This window comes from Brienomyrus brachyistius, chromosome 11, assembly GCF_023856365.1.
Source record: "Brienomyrus brachyistius isolate T26 chromosome 11, BBRACH_0.4, whole genome shotgun sequence".
NCBI classification, from domain to species: Eukaryota; Metazoa; Chordata; class Actinopteri; order Osteoglossiformes; family Mormyridae; genus Brienomyrus; species Brienomyrus brachyistius.
The window spans coordinates 21,826,494-21,851,811 of NC_064543.1; the positions used below are offsets into that span (position 1 = coordinate 21,826,494).

General features: G+C 48.6%; 1 protein-coding gene across 2 annotated transcripts; it reads right to left on the reverse strand.

Annotated features, from left to right (window-relative positions):
• Nucleotides 1–240: 240 nt before the first annotated feature.
• syt9b (synaptotagmin IXb) lies at nucleotides 241–25,075 on the reverse strand. 2 transcript variants are annotated; one of them, XM_049030177.1, is made up of 7 exons: nucleotides 24,753–25,075; nucleotides 14,345–14,684; nucleotides 13,427–13,967; nucleotides 3,791–3,911; nucleotides 3,220–3,391; nucleotides 2,583–2,712; nucleotides 241–1,725 (listed from the first exon to the last, which is right to left on the reverse strand). In XM_049030177.1, exons 1-7 carry the CDS (start codon nucleotides 24,898–24,900, stop codon nucleotides 1,651–1,653), a joined length of 1,527 nt encoding a protein of 508 aa, XP_048886134.1. In that variant the 5' UTR covers nucleotides 24,901–25,075; the 3' UTR covers nucleotides 241–1,650. The 2 variants fall into 2 exon arrangements, with proteins under 2 accessions (XP_048886134.1, XP_048886133.1); XM_049030176.1 differs by lacking the exon at nucleotides 241–1,725 and having other exon boundaries at nucleotides 1,907–2,712.
• Nucleotides 25,076–25,318: the final 243 nt, after the last annotated feature.

Genomic DNA, 25,318 nt, shown 5'->3' on the forward strand with positions numbered 1-25,318 from the left:
ACTAGGCCTTGGTTAGAGGGGTGCCTGGCGCAGCACTGACCGGAGGAATGTTTCCTTTGACCTACTGGCAATGTCAGGTGCGTAGACAAGTGGCACGTGCATATGGAACGGTGCTTCCAGGGACGATTCATGGAGCAGAAATGCACAGGCAGCAAAAACACGCAAACAGGCCAATGTGACTGGATTCATTACAGGGGTCTGAAGTGGTTTGTTTGAGTTGTTTATTCCGTCCTTCTCACTCAGTACATGCCGGTGGCTCGAACACAGCATCCATTTGCAGTTACAGAGAGTTTCACGGTAACTCTCATGTACTGCTTGTAATACTGCATTGGGGATTCATAAATACCGGGAGATGGCTTAATTATTATGGACCTAAAGAAAGTACAATACTAACTCTGTGTTTGTTTGATACACAAGAGTTGTGTGCAAACTAATACTGTATGGGCAATTCCTCCATATCAGATGGAAAACATCACTGCATTACAGTCCACAGTACATCTCATAATAAACCAGTGTAAATTTGAAGTGAAAGGCTTTATATATAAATATTTATTAGTGACATTTGAAAAGACATTTTACATACTAGGTCTATAAATACATTTGCACAGCACGCCTCACACATCAGAGCTCAAGTAACAGAATCTCACATGTTATTCCAAAAGACGAACATAAAGAATCAGCTGAAGAAATATCCAACAGAAAGAAGACCCATGCACGTCGATCGATCGGGGAGTCACTGATAACAACTACGGCGCAAAACACTTACGTGAGAAACGAGACAGGCTGAAAGGCCGAGTAGAAAACAGTTACTTTCAGACCTAAGTCGTTGCTTGTTACTAAATAGAAAAACAATTGTTCCAAACATGCAACCGGAGCGGACCGGGGCAGACCATGGCGGACCAGGGCGGACCAGGGTGGACCGGGGCAGACCAGGGCGGACCAGGGCGGACCAGGGCGAACCAGGGCAGACCAGGGCGGACCAGGGCGAACCAGGGCGGACCGGGGCAGACCAGGGCAGACCGGGGCGGAGCAGGGCGGATTGGGGCAAACCAGGGCGGACCAGGGCGGCCCAGGGCGGACCGGGGCAGACCAGGGCGAACCAGGGCGGACTGGGGCGGACCGGGGTGGACCAGGACGGACCAGGGCAGACCAGGGCGGACCGAGTCGGACTGGGGTGGACCAGGGCGGACCAGGGCGAACCAGGGCGGACCGGGACGAACTGGGGTGGAACAGGACGAACCAGGGCGGACCAGGGCGAACCAGGGCGGACCGGGACGAACTGGGGTGGAACAGGACGAACCAGGGCGGACCGGGGCAGACCGGGGCGGACCGGGGCAGACCGGGGCGAACCAGGGCGGACCGGGGCGGACTGGGGTGGACCAGGACGGACCAGGGTGGACCGAGGGAGACCAGGGCGGACCAGGGTGGACTGGGGTGGACCAGGACGAACCAGGGCGGACGGGGGCAGACCAGGGCGGACTAGGGTGGACCGGGGCGGACTGGGGTGGACCAGGACATCCCCGAGGCACACAATTAAAGTTGTTTCGCACAGATGTAAACGTTTCGGGTGGCTTCGGCTTGCCGGGGGGGTGGGGAGGGTTCCTCGCTGTGCCGTGGTCCATCTCCAAGCTCCCGTCCAGCCTACTTCAGCTAGGGCGAGGGGGGGGGCTTGAGGGAATGGCAGGAGCCCCCCTGGACCCCTCCGGAGGTGCCCTGCCCTACCCACTGCAGAGGAGAAGACATCGGAGACAGGCTGAGCTACGGTGACGACATCTGCTAACGAGTGGCTGAATCAGATCCGCAAACGAAAAGCAGTTTTAATAAACGGGCCGATTCGGTGGCCTTCAGCGCTGCAGAACAGGTGTGAAGATTTGATTCGATTTTTGGCATCGTCACCTTGGTCTTTGAAGTTTCTGGTAAGTGAGCCATGCTGTTATCCTCAGTCCACATGTGTCATCGTGCCGAAACACCTCAACTCAGAAAATAACCACACAAAAAGCACCTGAACCGAATTCCTCTGATATGGCATCCTGTTGGCCAGGGGAGCAGAAACCACCTTTTGCAGACATACCATCTTTAATGTTTTAACAAACGCACCATGCACGCTAAGGGAGACCTGAGAGGCCACACAGTGGCTGGCAAGCAGAGAAAATACCATCAGGAAGCAAAGATGCACCTTCAGAAAAAACGCTATAAAGCACATTTTAAATATGTTTTTTCTAAAGATAAATGGATCTTTTGAAGGGAGTTTAAACTTGACCAAAAAGGCCTGGCCTCTGGAACGCTGAATTATAGATGAGGCTGGCGGTCTTACAGGTCAGCGTGAGTCAAAGTGAGATTTCAAAGCGATGCAGCAGTAACCGAGGCGGGATGAGACACACAGATATCACAGCCTCTGGCCATTTGAATCGCAGATTCAACAGGAAGATGTTATGGGGCTGGGGGGGTAACATTCTTACTGGGTGTAATTTATTATACTGATCAAATGATGTCATTAGTATTTAAAGTGCATGACTAGTGTTTCCATTAGAATCAAGTAAATGTGTATCTTTCAGAATAAAGGGCTGACTGGTGGCTCCTACCTCCACCAGGGGGTGCCAGTGTGCGATGGGCTTGCGGGGGTACGTCAGCATCTCACTCCAGTGGTTGCGACCCAGGTTCTCAGCATCGTTACCCACCCGGCACACACCGATGATCTCGTTGTGACCTACACTGTGAAAGGGGCCAGAGACAGTGCTTTCTTAACGCCAACGGTTCTCACGTTCCCACCAACACGTCTACCTTTCATTTATTTAGCAGATCGTTTTATCCAAAGCGACGTTCAATTGGGGTTAAGTCCCTTGCTCAGGGGCCCAACAGTGAAATCACTCTGCCAATCATGGGATTTGAACCACCAACCTTTCAAAGGCTGGGAACAGCATCCTAATTCACAGAGCAACAAACACCAGGATGCATTGTTTTCATTCTCTTGCCAGACAAGCTAAGAGAAAAGCAGAATGGATCCAGCGATTATCGCTGACTAAGCTGTGGGATGTAAAGGCACAAAGGGATCCTAGAAAAGAGCATGAGGAGGTAAACATTTCTGTTTAGATATCCGGCTTTCATTAAGGGCTGCTGCTTTTGTGCCTTTTGCTGTTAGATTCTGCTCACAAGCTTTAGTAGGGTGACAGATCGTGGTTAAAAGATGCATGAATATTCATGAAAGACGGAGGAGGCTACCGGTCATAGTCCATAACTGCGATCAGAAGGCTGATTTGGTCAATGTTTTCCGGAGGGACATCGAACACTATGGCTTCGTTGTAGATGGGATTCAGCGTGTTCCTTTTGATTGATGTTTTCCTCTTCTTCAGTCTGCGGCCATCACACATTAGAGAGACCTTTACATATGGATCTGTGGAGAGACAGCAATATGAGTCAAGAGGCAAAGCCCATGGAGTGACAACTTTATGTTTTATGATTTTACTCTAATGTGTGAGGTCCATGTAAACGGATGAACCTACAGTATAAGGGCAAATCAGAGGAGCACCTTCAAACAGCAGCAGCTCACAAAAAAAGCGACCCAGAGGAGTTCCCTCACATTACAATAGCTCAAAAAATAGTGAACAAGAGGAGGACCTTCACAGTGCAGCAGCTCGTGAAAGAGCGAACCAGAGGAACTCCTTTACAGTGCAGCAGCTCGTGAAAGAGCGAACCAGAGGAGCACCTTCACACTGCAGCAGCTTGTGAAACAGCGAACCAGAGGAGCACCTTCACACTGCAGCAGCTTTTGAAAGAGTCCCTAAGCACTAACCTGATGCCCCTGTGATATCCATGGCTTTCAGGTTCCTGGCCTTGATCATGGTGATGGTGAGCCGGCCAGCGGTGGGGAGATAGCACAGCGAAAACATGAGGTCCCCCAGGTCAACGTTATCCTAAAGTAGGAGAGACAGAGAAAATGAGCAGAAGGCCTTTTGTTCATATGGTACAAAGAACACAAGTGTTCTTATGCAGTGGTATTGGAAACGTCTCATCTGTGAAGCATGAAAAGCTTTGCAAGGAGAATCCTTTGGTTTTCCAGCGCAAAAGTCTCCTGACTAACAGAGCATGAAGTGCTCTGTTCACATGTTTTAAAAGCAGCAGTTCAATTATCACCTCTGTAAATAGTACATCTATAAAAAAAAGCTGCGGATTTTCACCCGAAACCCCCTCCTTCTGAATCTCACGAGGGATTTCAGCCCGAAACCTGCAGCCTTTGCATTTGTGTTACCTCACCTCACTGGCTTGGCTCTGGCAGCTCTCATAGGGGGAGGATTTGCTATAAAATGCCCCGGTCTGTCTCTGCCATAGACGTAGAAGCTCCTCCACGCCTAGGCGCAGAATGCCGGGCTGCAGCTATGCCAAGATGCATGGGTAACCGAATGTGCCCCTTAGCTGTCTGTGGGCCGCGTCTTCATCATATAGCTGCATATAGTCCTTGCAGTCCTGCATTGCATTTTCTCCAAGTGTATCTCAAAGCTGTAAAGAAGTCATTTCCCTGGAGACTGATGATGAGGCTTAATCAGTATCTTCATTTCCACATTCATACAAGAGCGTGAGAGAACAGCCGCTCCCTCCATAGCACTATGCTCAAAGGTGACAGAGGGATCTGATGTACAGGGTCTCAGGGGGGCGACAGGAGAGTTACCTCCTGACTTTTCAGCGGCAGGTCCAGGGTAGAAGACAGACACCTCCTCCCGTTCACTGGCAACATCCTGACTTACTAAAAGGGGGACGAACGTGCTGTAGTAAGCGAAGCCAGTGATCTTCCAGCACTTTCTCAAGCTCCGAACAGAAGGCACGCTTCCACAGGGCAATTCCTCTGGGGACGAATAATGCGATCAGCCCCTTCCATCTGAAGGCTATAGGAGAACTGCTGGCTACTTTCTCACTCGCCTTTAAATCAAGTCAACGGTGAAATGATGGTCACTCTTGCCTGGTCAATCAAATTAGAGCAGAGCACTGAGAAGGTCCATCACAATGCAGGGGAGCCTATGAGGAGTGAACGAGGGCAGCGTCTCCATCTCAGAAGGTCAGACAGACAGGGCCACTGCCGTGGTCTTACTTCACAGACTAGCCTTCTGTTCCCCCCACCCTCGTTTAGAGTTCCCCTTCCCAGTAAATTTCTCTCTTTGCTCCTTCTCAGAGGCTATTTGTATGAAAAAGCATCCAGTGACAGCAGTGCAAGTGGAGGAAGACGCAGTGACAGTCATTCGAGGGTGCTGCAGGCAGCAAACCGATTAAAGGCACATATTACATACACACGTTTTAAGTTGTGAGATTTATGTTGCTATCCAGGCCTGAAGGGCATGCGGGATTCCGCCTGGAACAATGTGGCTGTGTGCAATTTCATCATGATACAAAACTTCAGTGAAGGGCGCGTTTAAAGCTTTGTCCCATTCCAGCCACCTTTCATTCACACAAACATTCTTCAGGAGAGCAGAAAGCTAGTTTGAGAATTTGGTTAGCTCTCTTTTAGTAAAGTCACTTCATTTATCCATTATGGCCACATTCATGTGCTCCTCTCATTTAGGGTTAGGGTTATTTGGTTTAGGGTGTTGTTTAGGAGGCTGAAATGACAGAGGAACAGGGCATTTTGAAGCATCTGCTTTAAAAAGCCTGTAGACAGCTATTTCAATACGGCACGTTAGGATTACGTTTATAAAACATTTCAGTAGATTGTGTTTCTTATTGGAGGGTCCTAGAACTTAATGGCCCAAATGAACATGTCTTCATCATCCATCCATTTACTGGAACTGCTTGTCCTGTTCGGGGTGGTGGGGAGTCTTGAGCCTATTCCAGATGTGACGGGTGCAGGGAACAGCCCAGGACGTGGCATCAACCCATCATAGGGCACGTTCACTCACATACCACCAATGGGCAATTTGGCAACTCCAATTAATCTCAGCATGAAACCCCACGACGACATGCGGAGAAAATGCAAACTCCACACACATGGAACCCTGGTAGAGACTTGAATCCAGGTCCCAGAGGTGTGAGGCAACAGTGCTAACCACTGCACCACCATGCCGCCCCCATAATCCATCGTCTTACCGTTAATCCGGTCAGGCTCATGGGGAAATGAACACATATCCTTTATCTCATTCCATCACTTCTGACACTGGAACAGGGAAGCCCTACCGGCTTAATGGCAACCATCAATGTATGTCCCACATGCAGAAAGCCGGAGAGCGTGATCCAGTCGAGCACATCATTTATGCATGTGGTCATGTGAGTGTGCTGCTTCCCTGGAGTTCTGGCCCAGATTGGCAGCAGAACGAGGCCCAATGCCCTGGCTCCAGCTCGCCTGCTGCACACAAGCCCGAAGCCCCCTCTTCCAGACAGGCAGGCAGTGTAGAGGAAGCCATTATGCCTGACAGTGGATCCAGCATGATACGCCAACTCACACCTGCCTCCCTGAGCAGTGCAGCAGGAACGGCTGCTTATCGGTCAGCTAGTGTCTCATTTCTGTAGGTGTCAAAGTTATTTTGGATCTGGATCAGTATCACACTGTCAAGGCTGGGCTCTTGCTGCCTCAGGGGACACCTAAGTGACGAGCAGGCGCCCTGGATCAGCATCACACTGTTGAAGCTGGGCATCCACTACCTCAGGGGCCACATGAGTGGCAAGTGGGAGCCTTGAATCAGTATCATACTCTCAAGGCTCAGGGGACACGTAAGTAACAATTGGGGGCCCAGAATCAATTTCACACTGTGGAAGCTGGGCCCTCGCTACCTCAGGGGCCACGTAAATGACAATTGGGGGCCCTGAATCGATATCACACTGTCGAGACTGGACCCTCACTGCTTCTTCCATCCATCTTTAATTTAGTTCATCCCTCTGTGCTTCATGGTTGGCACTTATGAAATATTCACTATAAAGTATAATTCCGAACTACCATTTTTGGCAATGCACAAGGACAAATACGGTGATCTCATAACTTAATATTCCATGGATTGCTTTCGAATTTAGCCACACATTGCTGCTCACAGAGGCACAGACGTGTAATGAGCTGTATTTACTGGGAGGGCCCAGCGTGAGGGTTAATGGCAGTTACACCAAAATGGAGGACAGCCCGAGGTTTGTTTTAGAGAAGAAATACAGAAATACAGTGGCTAAACAGTGACATTCCCAGTGAAAATAAATTGCTCACAATTTGTCTGTAATAAGTATCTCAGTGCTGTAGGGTGTGTGGGAGGGTGGTGGTGGTGGTGGGGGGGGGGGGGGCAGAGGTATTTGGGACAGCAGCCGAGCAAGAGCACAGATATGAAATGGAGACCAGAAGGCCGGCTGGTCTCCAGCAACCACTGTTAGACCAGTAACCACTGCTAGACCAATAACCACAGTCAAACCTGTTGCCGCTGTCAGACCAGTAATTACTGTCAAACCAGCAACTGCTATCAGGCCAGTAACTGTTGTCAGGCCAGTAACCGCTGTAAGCCCAGTAATCGCCATCAGACCAGTTACCGCTATCAGATGAGTAACTGCTATCAGACCAGTAACTGCCATCAGAGCAACAAACACCATAAAACCAGTAACAGCTGTCAGACCTGCAACTGCTGGCAGATCAGTAACTGTTGTCAGATCAGTAACGGCTGTCAGACTAGTAACCACTGTCAGACCAGTAACTGCTAACAGCTCAATAATTTGCTATCAGGCCAGAAATTGTTGAATGGTCAGTAACCGCTGTAAGCCCAGTAACTGCCATCAGACCAGTGATGACTAGAGCTGGACAGTATGGCCAAAAAAATCACGATAAAAAACATCAGTTGATAAATTTCGCAATAAATGTCTAATTATTATTTTTTCTTTTTTGTTTAAAGGCTGATTTTTTTACGCCTGAGTTAAAACTGAAGACATCAGATGGTTAGTCGTAGTTATAAACCTTCTTTATGGACTGATAGTGAGAAACACTTGCCAGACAGTAGAGAGGCCACTTCTGGACAATCTGCTCTGTCTTCGACCGCACTAGATGGGGTTCTCTGTTTATAAAAGGGCCGAAAGGAAAACCAAAAGTGCCATGTGGGCTCAAAAAATATCGTAAATGGTTCACAAAGTGTCGTTTTCGCCGTCACTGCCAAACATTATATCGCATTTCAGGAGCCTGAGATAGAAGATGAACAGTTATTTTAGTCGTCGCTGAAATAGCTCCGCTGTTGACATTCTCTTAATTCTCTGTGGGTTATTACCTCAGACTATCCTTGTAATCGCCGGATTACCCTTATTGAAGCAGTTGTTTTGAACTTACCTGCTCTCCCGGTGAGTTGCCCTGTTGTTTTGACAGTATTGTCTGTTGTCTGCCTACCTGCCTTATTGTATTCTGTTGTTTGTTCAATAAATCCCCCATTTTCACAGCGATGTTTGCGCTTCTGCTACACTGCTGATCCTGACAATAGTGAAAGTGTCGCAATTCTGTGATGCAAAGCATGTTGCCAGCGACATGTTTGATCTTAAATTATCTAAAAATAATGTAGAGCATTTGTCACATTGATATAGAGGGAAATTATATCGTGATAATTATCGTTGCCATTTTGTCACCCAGCCTTATTCATGACACTCACTCAGTAATAGAGCAGATCTCTGAACTGCTAAAACGTGGAAGTTTTTTCTTTTTACTATTATTCTTCATACTTGAATACTTCATACTTTTTAAAGCTGTAAGAATGAGCTGGAAGAATGAGGAGCCAGTTAGAGATCACTGGAACTTTCTATGGCTAATTCTCAGCCAAAATGTGCGATTAACATTACAGTAACTAGAGATTAAACGACCTGACATGATGTAAAATGGCACATCAGTTCCTGTGTGACAGACATATGAATGTGGAATTGTGGATGCTGAAATGGAATCAAGTACAGGCATGACTAGTCAAAGACGATTCACTAATGATTCATTCCTGATAGTGTCACAGGAGTCCCCCCCCAGGTGTAAACATGAATGCCTGTAAGATAATCGCTAAGATACTCAGCTGGCACCTTTGCCCAGTTGTTCAATATTCTAGTGCTTAATGACACTTTACCTGCAAAATATCTATAGGTCGCTTCCCAGCGACTTCAAAGTTATGTAGACGTGCAAGGAAAAGAGAGAACAAATGGAATTATTTTGTATCTTATCTGATTTACATTACATTAATCAGTACTATTTTTTGCTTGTGTCTCCATATTTCATAGTTCATCCCAAAAGCTGACAGTAACTGATAAAACGACTTGTTCATCCTCCTCAGTATTGGGGTAGCGGTGTAGTTTAGTATGAACTTGTGTGAAATTTAGCCTACAAACTTTTTTTCATCTCCCATGCTTATTCACATTTCATGTTGTGCGGTCGGAAAGCAGCATACAAAGGTTGCCAGGAGCTACAAAAGTTCCCAGTTGAGCCCAGGAACTCGGAACCAGGGACCAGATGGGAAAGTGCATTATGGCTGGTCTTAGTTTGTCTGGTTGCCTGTTGCTTTGTAACACATAGTGTCAGTTTGCCTCTCTATCACTGGAGTCTTAGACAATACTCTACTCCTGGAACCTCCTACTGCCCTGAAGACTCTGGGGAATAAAGAGTGCTTTCTTCTTCAAAGACAATAACTCAGGGTTTATTCTTTGAGTTCTCCAAAGGTATCAGAAGCTTGATTTAAATGGCTTCCAGTCTGTGAGACTTAGTAGGAGTACTAATATGCAACTGCTTATTTTCCTGTTACAATCGTGCTGTAAGACTGTAAGATTCATAAAAGCGGGGTCACTCAAGTCAGCTAGGAGCGCCTTAGAAGGAGACTAGCTAGCACATCCGCTCCATAACGATCCTGCATTTCAAGGCTCTCATGCAAATATTCCTCTTCCTGTCGGAAATACTGTATGAGGTTGTTCTCCATGTAGGTCATGTCCTCCGGAGGAATGACATCATGAAACGATGCGGCGCTGCTGTTTCTGCACCCCGTCTAAGTAACACCAAAAAGGACGCCACGTCGCATGTTCCGTGCAACAATGTCTTTTCTGTTATAACGTATTGCGTATGAACATATCAATGTTCCAAATCCATAATGTTAAAAGGTTCACTCCCAGGTAAAGCTCATATTGATCTCTTTACCAGTCAATCATTGACCTCTGGGACACCATGTCCCTAAGACACATTCACAGCCCTTTGCATGATATATGCGTACAAGCCAACCTTACAGATTACACCTCCCTCCCATCCGCTCCACACCCTTCCTCAGCGCGCGGGACTGGGGCCTGTCCAGCACAATTTTCCTTAATGCATTGACTCTCAGTTACATTATATCATATTCCAATAAGGTGGCTTCTGCCAGGGGCTGCATGCATTCCGGTGAGGTGTCACTGCAAGTAGAACTCAAATATTTTAAGCTACAATCTACAAGAAGTCTCTGTTTTCAGTATTTAATATGATAATTGCATTTGCTGTGCATTATAAGCCTCCAGAGCGAACATGGTGTACAGGTTAAATATAGGTCTGGGCTGTGATGCTGCTGTTGCAGGTACCGATCCAGGGAGAAATGAATTTTATGTCCTTTAAAAAAGGTCAGTATTGACTGAGGGAACATCCTAGCATATCGGCAGATAAAATGCGTGCAGCACTTTGGATAAGTGTCTCTTAAGCAAGCAGATAATGTAATTACCCTACAGCTAATGAGGATGATTAGCCCTGACCAATTATTCCCCAATTGAACTAACTTCACTTATTGCATTAGCGAGCTATCATTCCTTCCTTTCTCTGTCCCCATTCCTCAGGCTTATTGAATCTTTTTCCTATCTTCATGACTATTTTCCATGAATTCCTGAATGAACAATGTTTTAGACACATAGCCCAAGTGAGAGATCACTGGGAAGTGGAAAAACTCACGGTGTCCTTCCACTTCAAGCAGCGTTAGATGACAGGCTGCGGTATTCCTAGTCTCGGTATCTATTCAGCTAAGCATATCCTCTGCTTCTCTCAGAGAAAGGCAAAGCTGTCAGACATCTGTCTATATGCTGGCAATCCTGCAATCGAAAATCCCCCAGAATTTTCCGGAATGTTTATTGGAATGCAATCCAGGAAGTCAGCCGCACAGAGCCAAATCTGTAATCTCCCATCTGGGAGAGAGAGACATCATTCAGAGGCAGGGGAATTAATGTCAGGGCTGGTAAAAGAGGAGAGACGGTCTCTGGCCAGATCTGCAGGCCTCCGACAGCAGCCATCATGCGGGGCTCGTTATCCCTGCTGCTCTGGAGATTAGCGCGCGCTTCAGAGCAAGTGTCTTGGCAAGTCGGGGGAGAGGGAGGCACAATAGCTGGTGTATGACACATTGGCTGTAATTAGCAGAGCAGCGGTGCTGACCACTGGCTTGGAATGCAGGCCCCAGGGACGGCCACTTTCGCCGCTTTGCTCTCATTAGTGGCTGACACTCACACAGAGCAGAGCCTCCTCCTCACCTACGCTTGATAAATGCTTACACACTCCGGGGCACACTCCCAATTATGCATCTATCGCTGGCTGTTCCCGTGGCCGGCTCCTCCTCCATCCTCTCTGGCATGGAGGGGGCGGAGTGGTCTATTTGGAGGGGGCGGAGTGGTCTATTTACAGAATGCCCCTGTTTGCACGCCTAATGGTGTGAGTGGTCTTACGGTTCCTGCTGGGATTTTCATTCTGGAAGACCCGATTTCGGTCTCAATGAAAAGCGTGAATGATTATTTTATAATGTATTAAAAACTTCCCATACCGGGATCGTTCGACTTAACGATTTCTCTTACTAATGCACCAAATTCACCGTCTCCTAAAATTCACCTTGCAAATTGCGCCTTGATGGTTCTTAACATGTTTAATCTGCACTGTGGAATTTAAGGGGGGGGGGGGGGGATATAGGTCAGTGGGTAAGAAATCTGTGTCCTGAAGGTCATCAGCTCAAATCCGGTGGATGGCAGAGTAAAAACGGGCCCCACAGGACGACCCCCAAATCCCAGTTCCAGGGCCGCTGGCTCTCCCAGGACACTCACACCAAAGCTCACTCACGCCTGTGTCTGCGCGTGTGTCTGTCATAAGCAAACTCACCAATAAACCAGCAATTTTCCACTGTGTCACTGTATTTACACCCTAAATCTGAATGAATCTCACTGAGTCACTGTAATCACCCAGGTCAAGAGAATGTTTTAATAATAACTGCAACTTTTTTTGGTAACACTGTCTGTGAATGTTTACAACAATCTATGAACACATTCATAACACATTGTAATATGTTCATGAAGCATTAAAAACATGGCTATAAATATTTATAAATAGGCATTACACCTTATAGCAATATTTATTACGCATTATAAATGCTTTCTGCAGCTCTGATCCATAATGCACTATACATATCTTCGTAATGAAGTACAAAACATCATTCATTCTTACACCAATCATTATAATGCATTATGAAGATACCTATAGTACATTATAAATGAGAGCTTCATTGGAGCTTATTACAGTAAATATTATAATCAACACTATACTACCTTATGACGGTCAATAGAAGATATGAAATGTTTTATTAATTCGATACTGACCATTATAATACATTATGAAGGTATCTACATTACTGTGCAAAAGTCTTAGGCAGCCAAAGAAAATGATATTTGAATAATCTTAATGTTGGTGTAAAACTATGCTATTATGCCTGTCAAAGTGTATTAGCTTAGCCGTTTCAAACCCCCTGCTAAAATCACCCCTTTATTCCCAGCACCCATCCAACTAGATATCAGTAACTTTTTGAAGAACAGAAGAAATTTTAACTAGCTTTTATTGTTTTATTGTGTTACAAGTGTTCTAATGTTAAATTGTGTTTTCTCTGAGCAAAAGTACACTTAATACCCAGATAAATAGCCTTAAACATTTATTTTGCCTAAGACTTTTGTACAGTGCTGTCATTATAGATGACTATTTAAGGTAAAATGTTTCCCTATTTTCCTATAATGGAGACTCAACGTTGTTACTATTTATTGTCCTTTACTTCATCATCATCCTCATCATCCTGATCAGCCTCATCTTCCCTCCTGCTGATGCTACTTCATTCAAATGATTTAAAAAAATGATGAAATGCGATAAAGCATAAAAAAAGCAGAAAAGATCTAAATGCGCTTCATCGCTGTTCTTTCACAGACCTTCTTTATCAAACATCTGCACTAAAGCCGGCGTATTTGCTCAGGAATATAAATATTGCTTCTGTTCTATGTCTGTAAGGAGAGAAATAGATGTTTCTGCAAGCTGACAGCTATGGCATCGATTCTGCAACGCTTAGACTTGCATGTCAGATACACAAAATCACTAAATGCTGGAAGACAGAGGACGGCGATTATGGAGATTCTGTCACCGTGTGTGTTTATTGCTTAATGTTTGTGGGCGCACAATATCAAGGACACGATTCTCGAGAAGCAGCAGCGAAGCCGGGTTTCTTACCGAGCTGACGTATTGGATGTCCATGCTGAGCTTTGTTTCCCTGGGGAAGTCAGCCAGGTCCAAGAAGTTGTCCACCACCACCTGGCCGATGATGTCATGGCGAGAAAACCTATCGAAGTCGTAGACGCTGAAGTGCAGCTTGCGTGTGGGTAGCTCGGTGTAGGCCACGGGGAACAGGAAGACCTCATCGAACACTGGGTTCAGAGTCTTACGGTGCACCTTAGTCTGGTGCTTCGTCTTGCGGTCTGGCAGTAGGTAGATCTTCACGTAGGGGTCAGACGTGCCTGAGAAGTCCTTGGCGGGGAGGTCATCTGCCTTGTGGATCTTGACGATGAGCTGCTCCAGGTCGCAGTCGTACTTGAGAATGAAGTGGAGGCGCCCGCAGCCCGCCCCCCGCCGGCCATCCTCGCTGTCCACCGAGCGCTGCTTGTAGAGTTCGGGTTTCAGTCGACCCAGACCGCTCAGTGACTCCTGCCGCTGGAACTGTGCCAGGTTGAAGTCCGGGTTTGACAGGTTCATCTGCCTCCGGATGGAGTCGTGCCTTGTAGCAGAGATGGGACACAGGAGTAAATAAACGGTCTGCTTAATCATGCCATCGACTCTACATTCGATAGTCTTTAGACCCAAAACAATGCGACGAGCTAACCTGAATACACTGATATCTTCAACAGTTACCCATTCTAACTTGGGAGTGGTAATACACCTTTGCTCCAATAGGGGTCACTCAAAAGGCCGCTGGGCTCTTTGAGCAAAGTACAGAAGCCAAACTATAAACCTTGGTCGGTGGTTTTAAAGAGTGAACACCATAGAGCACAAAGGGTGACTGGGACATGCTGAGTGATGGTACTTAACGGTGAACCGCGGTTCGGGGTTTCCCCGGTGCCCCTGTGTGAAGGTGTACCCCGGACAGACACTGACCGCACAGAGGAGGTGGGCTCTGTGATCTGCCGCTGCATGCGTGCATTGTGGATGCAGTTCTCCTTGCCCTTGGATTCGGCTTCCAGCGGGATGTCTGGGGAGGTGTGACTGATCTTCATGGCCGCCTCGGGCACCGGCGTCGCCTCCTTGCAGCACTCGCTGTCGACAGCGTCCGCGTCGCCGTAGGCCAGCTGCTCTGGCTGGCCGTCCTTGGCGCCTGGCAACAGGCCTCGCTCACGCCACGGGATCCAGCAGAGCTTCCACGACACGAAGAGGGAGACCCCGAAAAGGGCCAGGCCGCACGCCGTCACCACCAGGGACAGCAGGCTCACGGACACGTCTGCAGCGCGGCGTGGGGAGAGGTGTGGGAGCGTCAGCGAGCGGGCTGCACCCGGGGGGGCACTAATGCAGCAGCATTTCCCCCATACCCACAAACGCGCTGCTCCTCTTCAGGCCATATTTGGCCTTGTTTCTTTGTAATAAACGTTACTCCCATTTTTGCTTATTTATGCACATTTCAAATGTTTAATTTTACTCTTTTTGATGTATGGAGTAAAATTGGAATGTATGATTTTGTGCTCTAGAATATAATTCTAGAAAGTAATTTACTTAGGCTCAGAGGCCCAGTGAGGGGGGGGGGGGTGCTCTGCCACATGCATTGTAGATTAGGGGATTAGGGACTGGCATCTGTAAACTGCCTATAGTGGGCACCCTGTGATGGATGGGCAGCTTGTCTGTGGTGTCCCCTCCCTCGTGCACTGTGATGGACTGGCATCCTGTCTGTGGTGTCCCCTGCCTCGTGCCCTGTGATGGACTGGCATCCTGTCTGTGGTGTCCCCTGCCTCGTGCCCTGTGATGGACTGGCATCCTGTCTGTGGTGTCCCCTGCCTCGTGCCCTGTGATGGACTGGCATCCTGTCTGTGGTGTCCCCTGCCTCGTGCCCTGTGATGGACTGGCATCCTGTCTGTGGTGTCCCCTGCCTCGTGCCCTGTGATGGACTGGCATCCTGTCTGTGGTGTCCCCTGCCTCGTGCCCTGTGATGGACTGGCATCCTGTCTGTGGTGTCCCCTGCCTCGTGCCCTGTGATGGACTGGCATCCTGTCTGTGGTGTCCCCTGCCTCGTGCCCTGTGATGGACTGGCATCCTGTCTGTGGTGTCCCCTGCCTCGTGCCCTGTGATGGACTGGCATCCTGTCTGTGGTGTCCCCTGCCTCGTGCCCTGTGATGGACTGGCATCTGTGGTATGCCCTCCCTGTTTCCTGTGATAGACCAGCATCCAGTCTCTAGTGTCCCCCTTGCTTCCTGGGACAGCCTCCAGCCCCCCCATAACACTGGATAAGTGGTTGGAAGATGGATGTAGCTTTTCCACTCTCAAACCCCCCTGGGTGACGCCATTCATCAGACTGTGGTTCTTCAAGAAATGTCTGTGCTTAACAGTAATATTTCTGTGAAACAGACTGAATTTACTTCAACACTCATCATGCTCCCCCCCCTCCCCCTCATTCCCATCCCATTGGCGTCACCAGCTCTCTCTGTCCTTTTCGGAATGGGACATGCAGGGACGCAGGGGGGAGTGTTGCCAGGGAAAACAGGGCGCATCCCACCTTCCACATGGCAGGAGAGGCCCGCAGAGAGGGGGTGGGCAGCAGCACTCTGCCTAAATGTGGGGTTGTGGCAGTGGTGAGGGCAGTTTACACCTTTATCATCAGTTAATGGGAATATCCAGACAGATTGGTGCACAGATAAGAGATAATCAGCCTTCAGGATGCGTCCTAAAATGTGTAGCTTGCTTTATATTTCATTTTTGGTCAGCAGTTTCAGCTCTATGCGTGAGAAGATCATGTGACAAAGACCTCCTGTCTGTTTTGGGCAGTGAGACCAGCTGACTTACAGTAAATGAATCGTACTGACTTTCACACCAACCACGTGCTCCTGAACTCGTATCCTGTGGTTTCCTATGGAGTTCAGTCACTGTTCCGCAGTTATTTTTAATAAAAGGCATTTTAGTGTGCTGTTCCTCGCTACTCCCCACTGAGGGCTGTGCCTGTGAGTTTCCCAGGCATCCCTGTAGTGTATGGACCTGCAGGGGGGCTGAGATCGCGTTCTCACGTTCTGCAGGGACACTGACACAGAACCTGCCGACACTCTGTGCTTCACAGGATGGTTCACGGGAGGGACATCACCCTTCAATGAAACAAGGTTCTCAGCTAGCAGCGAATACTAGTCAGCAGACCAGCCCTGCTCCTTCATCCTCTCCGAGCAATTTAACCTTCCAAGGGCACCTTGGGAAGGCCACCTTGCCCCCCGCCCCCACCGCCTCTCCGACCACACAGTGGAAGAGATGGTTCAGCTTTCAGAGAAGCATCTAATGCCATTTACCAGAAGGCATTTAAGAGGGCTGGGCTTTCCCTAAGCGGCACCCTGCCCCCGTCTGAGTGCCGGTGCTTCATTCATAACCGAGAACATGAGTGGGGGGGCGTGGGGTGTCCCATGAGGGAGACAGGAAAGAGGCCTGCATCTCTGCCTCAGTCGGGACATGCCCCAAGGCCCACACACTCTGCTGTGCTCCAGTCCCATCAGCAAAGGGACCCCACATGAAGCCAGAAGAGAGCAGCACAGAATATCTTCATGGCTTTGGCTTGTCAGGGTCAGCGAATAAGGCTCCCTGGCATCTCCCACGCTGGCTGCTTACTGGGTACCAGAACGAGCGTCATGTCAGAGCCCAAAGCCAGAGACCGTCAGCATTAGCATATAAGCTAAAATGCAGCAGAGCACCGACCAGCAGCACATGTCAGCATGACAATGGGCTTCCGGCTTCATCTTCTGTTCTGTTCATTTTTTGAGTCACAGGGTGAGCTGCGTTTAAAATGCTTTCTTTGTCATTTTCACTGCCTGGAATGATTACCTGCAGCCACATGGGGGTTTAGATTAAACTCATCAAAAAGAAACTAGCAGCACCGCTTTAAATACTCGCCATACAAAAAGCCCATCATCCCACCTTCCCAGATCACACCTTTTCTCCTGATCCAACAGGCCCAAGAGCGAATTTCGAGAAAATGACAGTGAGCTGCAGGAAGGTAAGCACAGCACACAGCGGCAGCTCGGCCTGTCTCTTCTAGCTCTTCATTGTTCATTGGCGCTGGGCCCCATAAATCGCTGCAAGGTGCCTTGATCAAAGTTGTCGCGGAGACCGGGATGGTCTTTCGGCGGAACAGCTGCCATTACGTAATTAATAAAATTACAGGCAGCCAGATTCATTACTTACAGTACAGGTATACCATACTTAAACTTCTGAAAGAATCCATGACAAGTTTAATTAGGCTCAGCTGAGTTAGTTTAATTATCTGCACAGAAAGAACCTCTGTTCTGTGACGACTTAGTGCCTTTCTGTACTTAGCAGCTTCGTCTCTTAATTTTATGCAGTGTTACATTCCATACGGTTCTCCGACTGGAATTTCCAGAAAGAATGATGGATTAGGCATTGTTTATCTCCAATTCCCCTGGAACACCGCCAAAACGCAGCATATCCATTAGCGCGGCCTTTAATGACAAACGCAGCCAGCGAACCCTCCGCGCTGAGCGGTACGGAGCAGGTGACTTGCACTGGGCGTGGGCTGGTTCCGCCATCCATCACACATGTGTTTTCGATCAGGCTGCGGCAAATCCGTGTCACGTCGACAGGCAGGGGGTATCACACACCACTGTACTGCGCACGTGCTGGCCGGAACATTCCAGGAAAGGCAGGAGTGGGAATCGGCGTCTCTCTGGAATGCTTACAGCAGGAAATAAACAGACGCACTGGGTCCCTGTCAGAAGCATCATTTGAAAATCGCTGCTGCCCAGCCAATGAGCTCAACGCGGCAATTATTATAATATGACAGAAAAGATTCCATAGTCGAAACTGTTATCGTTCCCAGTCAGTAGCTTGTGGCCTGGGGACCGAGTCTGACAGCTGCTGGTTCAGCTGCTGCTGAATGGTGCAGGAAATGCACAGCTGTGCAGTCTGCACAGCATCTAGTTGGCAGAGGAACATACCCACGTATTGGGGCTGGTGTGTGGCTCAGCAGGTTGGACCTGTGTGCCTGAGGTTAAAGTCTCAGCAGATAGTCACATCTCTGCTGGACGCTTGAGCAAGGCCTTCAAACCCCCCGAAATACATCCAGGGAGCCTGATAAATGGCCTGACCCTGCACTCAGTCCTCAAGCTTCACTCTTAAATGTATATATGTGTGTGTATGTGTTTCAAAGAGGAGCATGGTGGGATATGCGAGCACAGAAGCATTACAATGTAGCTGTAATCGTTCTTATGCTAATAGCAAGTAAATAATTTCACACAGGTGTGTATTCTGAGAATGAAAGATTATATTGTCCATAACAGACAGGCTCAACTCAAACTGTGTAACTAACTAACGTGGGGTAATAAGAGCCTCACTGAGGATAATAAAAAAGAATTAAAACTGTAGCTAGTTTGACAGGCAAAGCAATTAGTAAGTACTGATAAAGTACTGTAAGGAATACATACTTAAGGAACTAGTTAATTGCTCCCCATTTAGATCTCTGGTACAATTATTAACTAACTCATAAAAATGAGTTTGGAAGCAAAGTTAGTGAAGAGGATGTGACGTCGTACAGCCGATTCGCAGTTAGAGCAGCAGGGGGATGGCCCTGCCGTCTGATTGGCTGGCCTGGCCCCATCGCGCCCCCCACCGCATTACATATTCCCTCCAAGTGCCACAGTGTGCAATGCGAGGAGACTCAGGAGATCCATGAACGCATGAGTACCTCCCCCAGCTTTCCCCCATCACTCTGTCAGCCTCATTCACATTTCACCCCACAGGCTGGGTCTCTGTTAGGGAGTCACTCCCCCCCCCACACACACACACACACATGCATACACCCCCAGTATCACCTTTCAGTGCTGCATATCGGTTTCATACAAGTAGATCAGACTGACTGATATATACATAAACTGGACAAATGGACGCTGATGTGCTCCTATCGACTTTCACACTCTGTAAAATGCCAGCCCTGTTGCACAAAGCCTGCCTTATAATGTACCATAGCATGACACTTACGCTTGTGCTGATTCTGCAGCTAATTCAGTGCCACAAAACGGGGGGCTTTAACCTGCCTTTCCTGCCTGGCTCTTCCCCTCAGACTTACCAAATGAGATTTCATTAAGACCACTGACAAAACTTCACATAAATTCAAGTCCAAGTGGCAGTAATCAAGGGGAGTCACGGTAATTAATGTTCAAGCAGACTCCCGTTATTGCTTCTGAGCATTTATCAAAGTACAGGGGAGAAGAAAGAGCATGATAATAGAGCAGAATTACAGACTTAGACCGGCTCCCTAAGTCGGTGGGCAGAGCTAAAGCCTTCTTTAATGTTACTGAAGACAGTAAACATTTGCCCCGAAAAGGCGTGAGACCCCATTCTTCACCACCTGCAGCAATTATTGCCTCATGCAGGCAGTACGTACAGGCCTGTGAGGAGCAGGCCCCTCCCTGACTGTGTGAGTGAGCCGGTCGGCGCCTGGAATGGCGTGCGACAGAGGTGCAGTGAGGAGCTGTGCAGTGAGGAGCAATACAGTGAGCAGACGTGTGGTGAGGAGCTGGCAATATGGAGCCACGCAGTGAGGAGGCACACAGTGAGGACCAGTGTAGTGAGGAGCTGTGCAGTGAAGAGACAAGCAGTGTGGAGCTATGCAGTGTAGAGCCGCTCAGTGAGGAGCCATGCAGCCTGTGGATGGTGCCCCATGTACATATCGAGTTAAGGCAGGGCATGCAATTTCCAGCCAAAGAGGACGGAGAGCATCGCGAGAGCATCAAGCCGCCTGGCTGCTCCCACTGAAGAAAATCTGCAAAGCAGCCCCTGCCTCTGAGCCTCCCTGAAAAGACGAGAGGTGTGCGACCCCCCCCGGGCTGCCCCCGCGATCATGTCGCCAGCCTCAGAACGGCAGCACTCTCCCACAGGCACTGAGTGATTTATCCTGGCTGCTCCAAACGGGGCCCATTCATGCCTCTAAGCCCTGGAAAAGCCGCGCAGCTCGACGGCTAAGAGTGGTGACGAGCTCCGGCTACAGCGCAGCTGCTTACCACTGCGGAGATCGCAGCCCTGCAAAACTATAGTATTTCTGGAGCTGGGTGGATTCGTTCTTTGAGTCATACTTGGGGGTTTCTGCCTTTCTTTAAGGAAAACACTGGCTTAAAATAAAAGAGGCATGGGTTGCTAACCAACCCCTGAAACCTGGCTAACATTACGGTGCTGTTTCACTGGAGAGCGGCGCTGCAGATAGAAGCTGCTCAACTTGTGATCACTAAGAACATACGCAGGAGTCATCAGTCCTCAGACTTCTGATAGCTTGTGGCAGACTTGAGGCCTAGAGGAGCGAGATTCTGTTTATTTATTTATCTTTTTTTACATTGAAATTTGTGTATTTTTCTCTTCAGGCATCTCCATATGCTATGCTTATTTATTTTTATATAGCAATTGTTGTTGTGACTGTGTATTGTGTATTTTTCGTCTTTTCATATGGCTACATACTGTGCAGTCTGTAATTACAAACAGTTTCCTCCAGCATAATAAAAACATTCTGATTCTGATTCTGTTCTCTAAACCCAACATGGAAATGTACACTATTTACTCGCATCATTAGCTCCACTGAGGTTCTGGAGCGTGACTTTTATGTGATCTGGTCATGATCTCACAAGCCCATGCCTTTGCCATAAAAGGAAGATCTTTAACTGGACACGTCATGACATGCTTTGGCTCCACATGGACCACATGCGTAACCCTTTGAGCTATAAAAGAAACTGGGCCAACACATCTTGGGTGTGTGTGCGCCCCCACCTCCTGCGAGATGCACGGCGAAGCACGACGCACAGGCTCCGGCGTGACTCTCCATGTTTTTATTTAAACACCACTTTTCTAAGGACATTTCAGCCGCTCTCTGATGAGTAAAATATCAGCCAGAACAATAGGACAGTTCTATAATACTTGAAATGAGCGTCATTTTAAATGGGTGATAACAGGAGGCTGGTAGGATGCCGGCTTCTGTGTCCTGGTTAGAAGTGTCCTCTCCCGCAATCAAACCCCCATGTCCTGTTGTGCCCTCCATGAAACCTGTTCCCTCCCCTTTGTGACGTAAGTATTTCACTGTGCTCCTCTAAGTACGTGACAGGGTAAATTAGAGTAACACAGGGTAAACTAGAGTAACGCAGGGTAAACCGTGCTAATGCAACAGAGGACGCAGAGATGGGAAAATTAAGAGGATATGCAGAGATGAGGGCCGGCTGACAGTTACCTGGAGAGGAGTTAATCACTGCTACACAATGACACTAACACTAACCCTACACTGTACCGGAACTGGCCCTCCCCATGTACAGACACTACCACTAACCCTACACTGTACTGGAGCTGGCCCTCCTTATGTACAGAAACTAACACTAACCCTACACTGTACCGGAACTGACCTTCCTTATGTACAAACACTATCACCAACACTACACTGTACCAGAGCTGGCCCACATCATGAACATATACTAAGACCAACCCTACACTGTACCGGAACTGACCTTCCTTATGTACAAACACTATCACCAACCCTACACTGTACAAGAGCTGGCCCTCATGATGAATGTATACTAAGACCAACCCTACACTGTACCGGAGCTGGCCCTCCACATGTACAGACACTAACACTAAGCCTACACTGTACCGGAGCTGGCCCTCATCATATACAGACACTAACCCTACACTGTACTGCAGCTGGCCCTCCTCATGTACAGACACTAACACTAACCCTACACTGTACCAGAGCTCCTAACGAGGGCCCTCCTCACATACAGACCCTAACACTAACCCTACACTGTACCAGAGCTCCTAACGAGGGCCCTCCTCACATACAGACCCTAACACTAACCCCACACTGTACCGGAGCTCCTAACGAGGGCCCTCCTCACATACAGACCCTAACACTAACCCTACACTGTACCAGAGCTCCTAACGAGGGCCCTCCTCACATACAGATACTAACCCTAACCCCACACTGTACTGGAGCTGGCCCTCATCACGAACAGACACTAACACTAAATATACACTGTACTGGAGCTGGCCCTCATCATGTACGGACACTAACACTAACCCTACACTGTACCGGAGCTCCTAACGAGGGCCCTCCTCACATACAGACCCGAACACTAACCCTACACTGTACCAGAGCTCCTAACGAGGGCCCTCCTCACATACAGACCCTAACACTAACCCCACACTGTACCGGAGCTCCTAACGAGGGCCCTCCTCACATACAGACCCGAACACCAACCTCATACTGTACTGGAGCTCCTATCGAGGGCCCTCCTCTCTTAAAGACCCTAACTCTAACCCCACACTGTACTGGAGCTCCTAACGAGAGCCCTACTCGCATACAGACCCTAACACCAACCCCACACTGTACTGAAACTCCTAACGAGGTCCCTCCTCGCATACAGATCCTTACACTAACCCCAGACTGTACTGGAGCTCCTATCAAGGGCCCTCCTCACATACAGACCCTAACACTAACCTCATACTGTACTGGAGCTCCTATCGAGGGCCCTCCTCACATACAGACCCTAACACTAACCCCACACTGTACTGGAACTCCTAACGAGGTCCCTCCTTGCATACAGATCCTAACACTAACCCCACACTGTACTGGAGCTCCTATCAAGGGCCCTCCTCACATACAGACCCTAACACTAACCCCACACTGTACTGGAACTCCTAACGAGGTCCCTCCTTGCATACAGATCCTTACACTAACCCCAGACTGTACTGGAGTTCCTAAGGAGGGCCCTCTTCACATACAGACCTGAACACCAACCTCATACTGTACTGGAGCTCCTATCGAGGGCCCTCCTCACATACAGACCCTAACACTAACCCCACACTGTACTGGAACTCCTAACGAGGTCCCTCCTCGCATACAGATCCTAACACTAACCCCACACTGTACTGGAGCTCCTATCAAGGGCCCTCCTCACATACAGACCCTAACACTAACCCCACACTGTACTGGAACTCCTAACGAGGTCCCTCCTTGCATACAGATCCTTACACTAACCCCAGACTGTACTGGAGTTCCAAACGAGGGCCCTCCTCGCATATAGACCCTAACACTAACCCCACACTGTACTGGAGCTCCTATCAAGGGCCCTCCTCGCATAGAGACCCTAACACCCACCCCAATACCAGAGCTCCATCATACAGAACCCACAGCCCCAGGAACCGCCACTGCTGTAAGTGTGATGATTACTCTGCTCTCTGCTGCCACATCCAATTAACACCAGAGCAGCAGAAATCAGAAACCGGAAACACGGGCGTGAGGGCAAACCACAATACAGGCAGGCACTCTTACGTTTCTCCTGTAATTTTTAGGTTGTTGTTCCGTATGGTGACATCTCAGCCAGTGAAGGCTGACCGTATGCCACTCACACTGGGGCTCTGAATATTTGGCTGTTTAAAGCTTTCTGCACTGCATTGCCCAAATACAGTGCTGCCTGACAGCTTCCAGTAGGAGCCGTCATTAACACGCTGCGTCTTGCTGCACCCCCAGCCTGTCCTGGGCTCTCTCCCCAGTGCAGCATGTGGTGAAGTCTTGCCACATTAAGCAGGAAGCTGAAGCACAATCTCCCCCTTCCTGCTCAGTTACAGCCAGCAGGTTGGCATGCATTTCTGTCCTCAGGGTGTCAGTGCATATTTTTCAAGTAAATTCAAATGTGAGATGTAAGGATAGTTCATGTGCATAACCTCAAGTTATGTCAAGTAAGTCCTACTGATAGACAATGAAATTCATGATGCCATTCACCAGGTCACACATGTGTTTCTGAAATAGCTTTTAAAACTTTTGGCAAAATGCAACTTTCAAACGACTTATTACCCATGACTAGATTGTACAATCAAGCACCATATATCTGTCCTTGTCTTAATATCCTAATAATTACGGCTTAATAAACGCATGCTATAGGCATTTATACATGCAGACAGGTGCGTAGTGAAGCCTCGCACGCGCCCGGTGCCCCTCGGCGGAGCCGCCGCTAAGGGTGTGGCGCCGCCGGGCGGAGCGCGGGTACAAAAGAAACGGATTTGAGGACGGATGGTTGCAAATGATACCGTCTCTCAAAACGAGTAAATCGGCTGCTTTTACCGGCTATGAAGTCTCTATATAAATAAACAAATGCATGAATAAATGCTGAATTTCCCCCATAGCAACTTATATTCTGGAGGGTGGGGCACTGATTCGCACGCACTTAAGTTGTGAACGAACATGTAGTATAGTTAAAATATAGATTTTTAGAATTACAAAGCACTTCCCGTGCAACTTGATCGCTGGCAAGTTTCAAACCCAAACTGCGCCCCTCATCCTTACCTGCGTCGGGGTACCGCGGCCGGCCGAGATCGCGAAGATAGTAACTGAAATCCAGGCAGCTGTCGCTTTGCACTTCGCCCTTAGAGCAGAGATCCGACAGGAGCTCCAGCGCCTTCCGACACACGTCGTGCTCCCTGTCGCCGGGCATTTCCCCCCCGCATCCTTGTGCATGGAGGCGCTTTGCTCTTTCTCCGACCGCCACCTCACCCGCTCATCACAGCATCAGCACCAGCGGCGGGCGGAGCGCAGCTTTCCACGGCGCGGCTCCTGTTACCAAAGCCCGGCTCTGCGGCTCCGTGGCTCGTGCCAGGGGATCAGAAGCAGCATCTAAGGACCCGAACAGCTTTTCTGAGGATTGGCTGAGGATGGAGAGAGGAGTGCGGGCTGGCTCACTTCATGCACATACACGTCCATCCTTCCAATAGGTGTCACGGTTTATGTGAATGACGCCGGGGATGTCCTGGTAAAACCTAATTATGGGCAGATCTGCATCCCCGAACCATGCCACTTTACTGTGCTGTATAAATAAATCCTATTGATCCCGAAACCCACGTAAACTGGGCCGT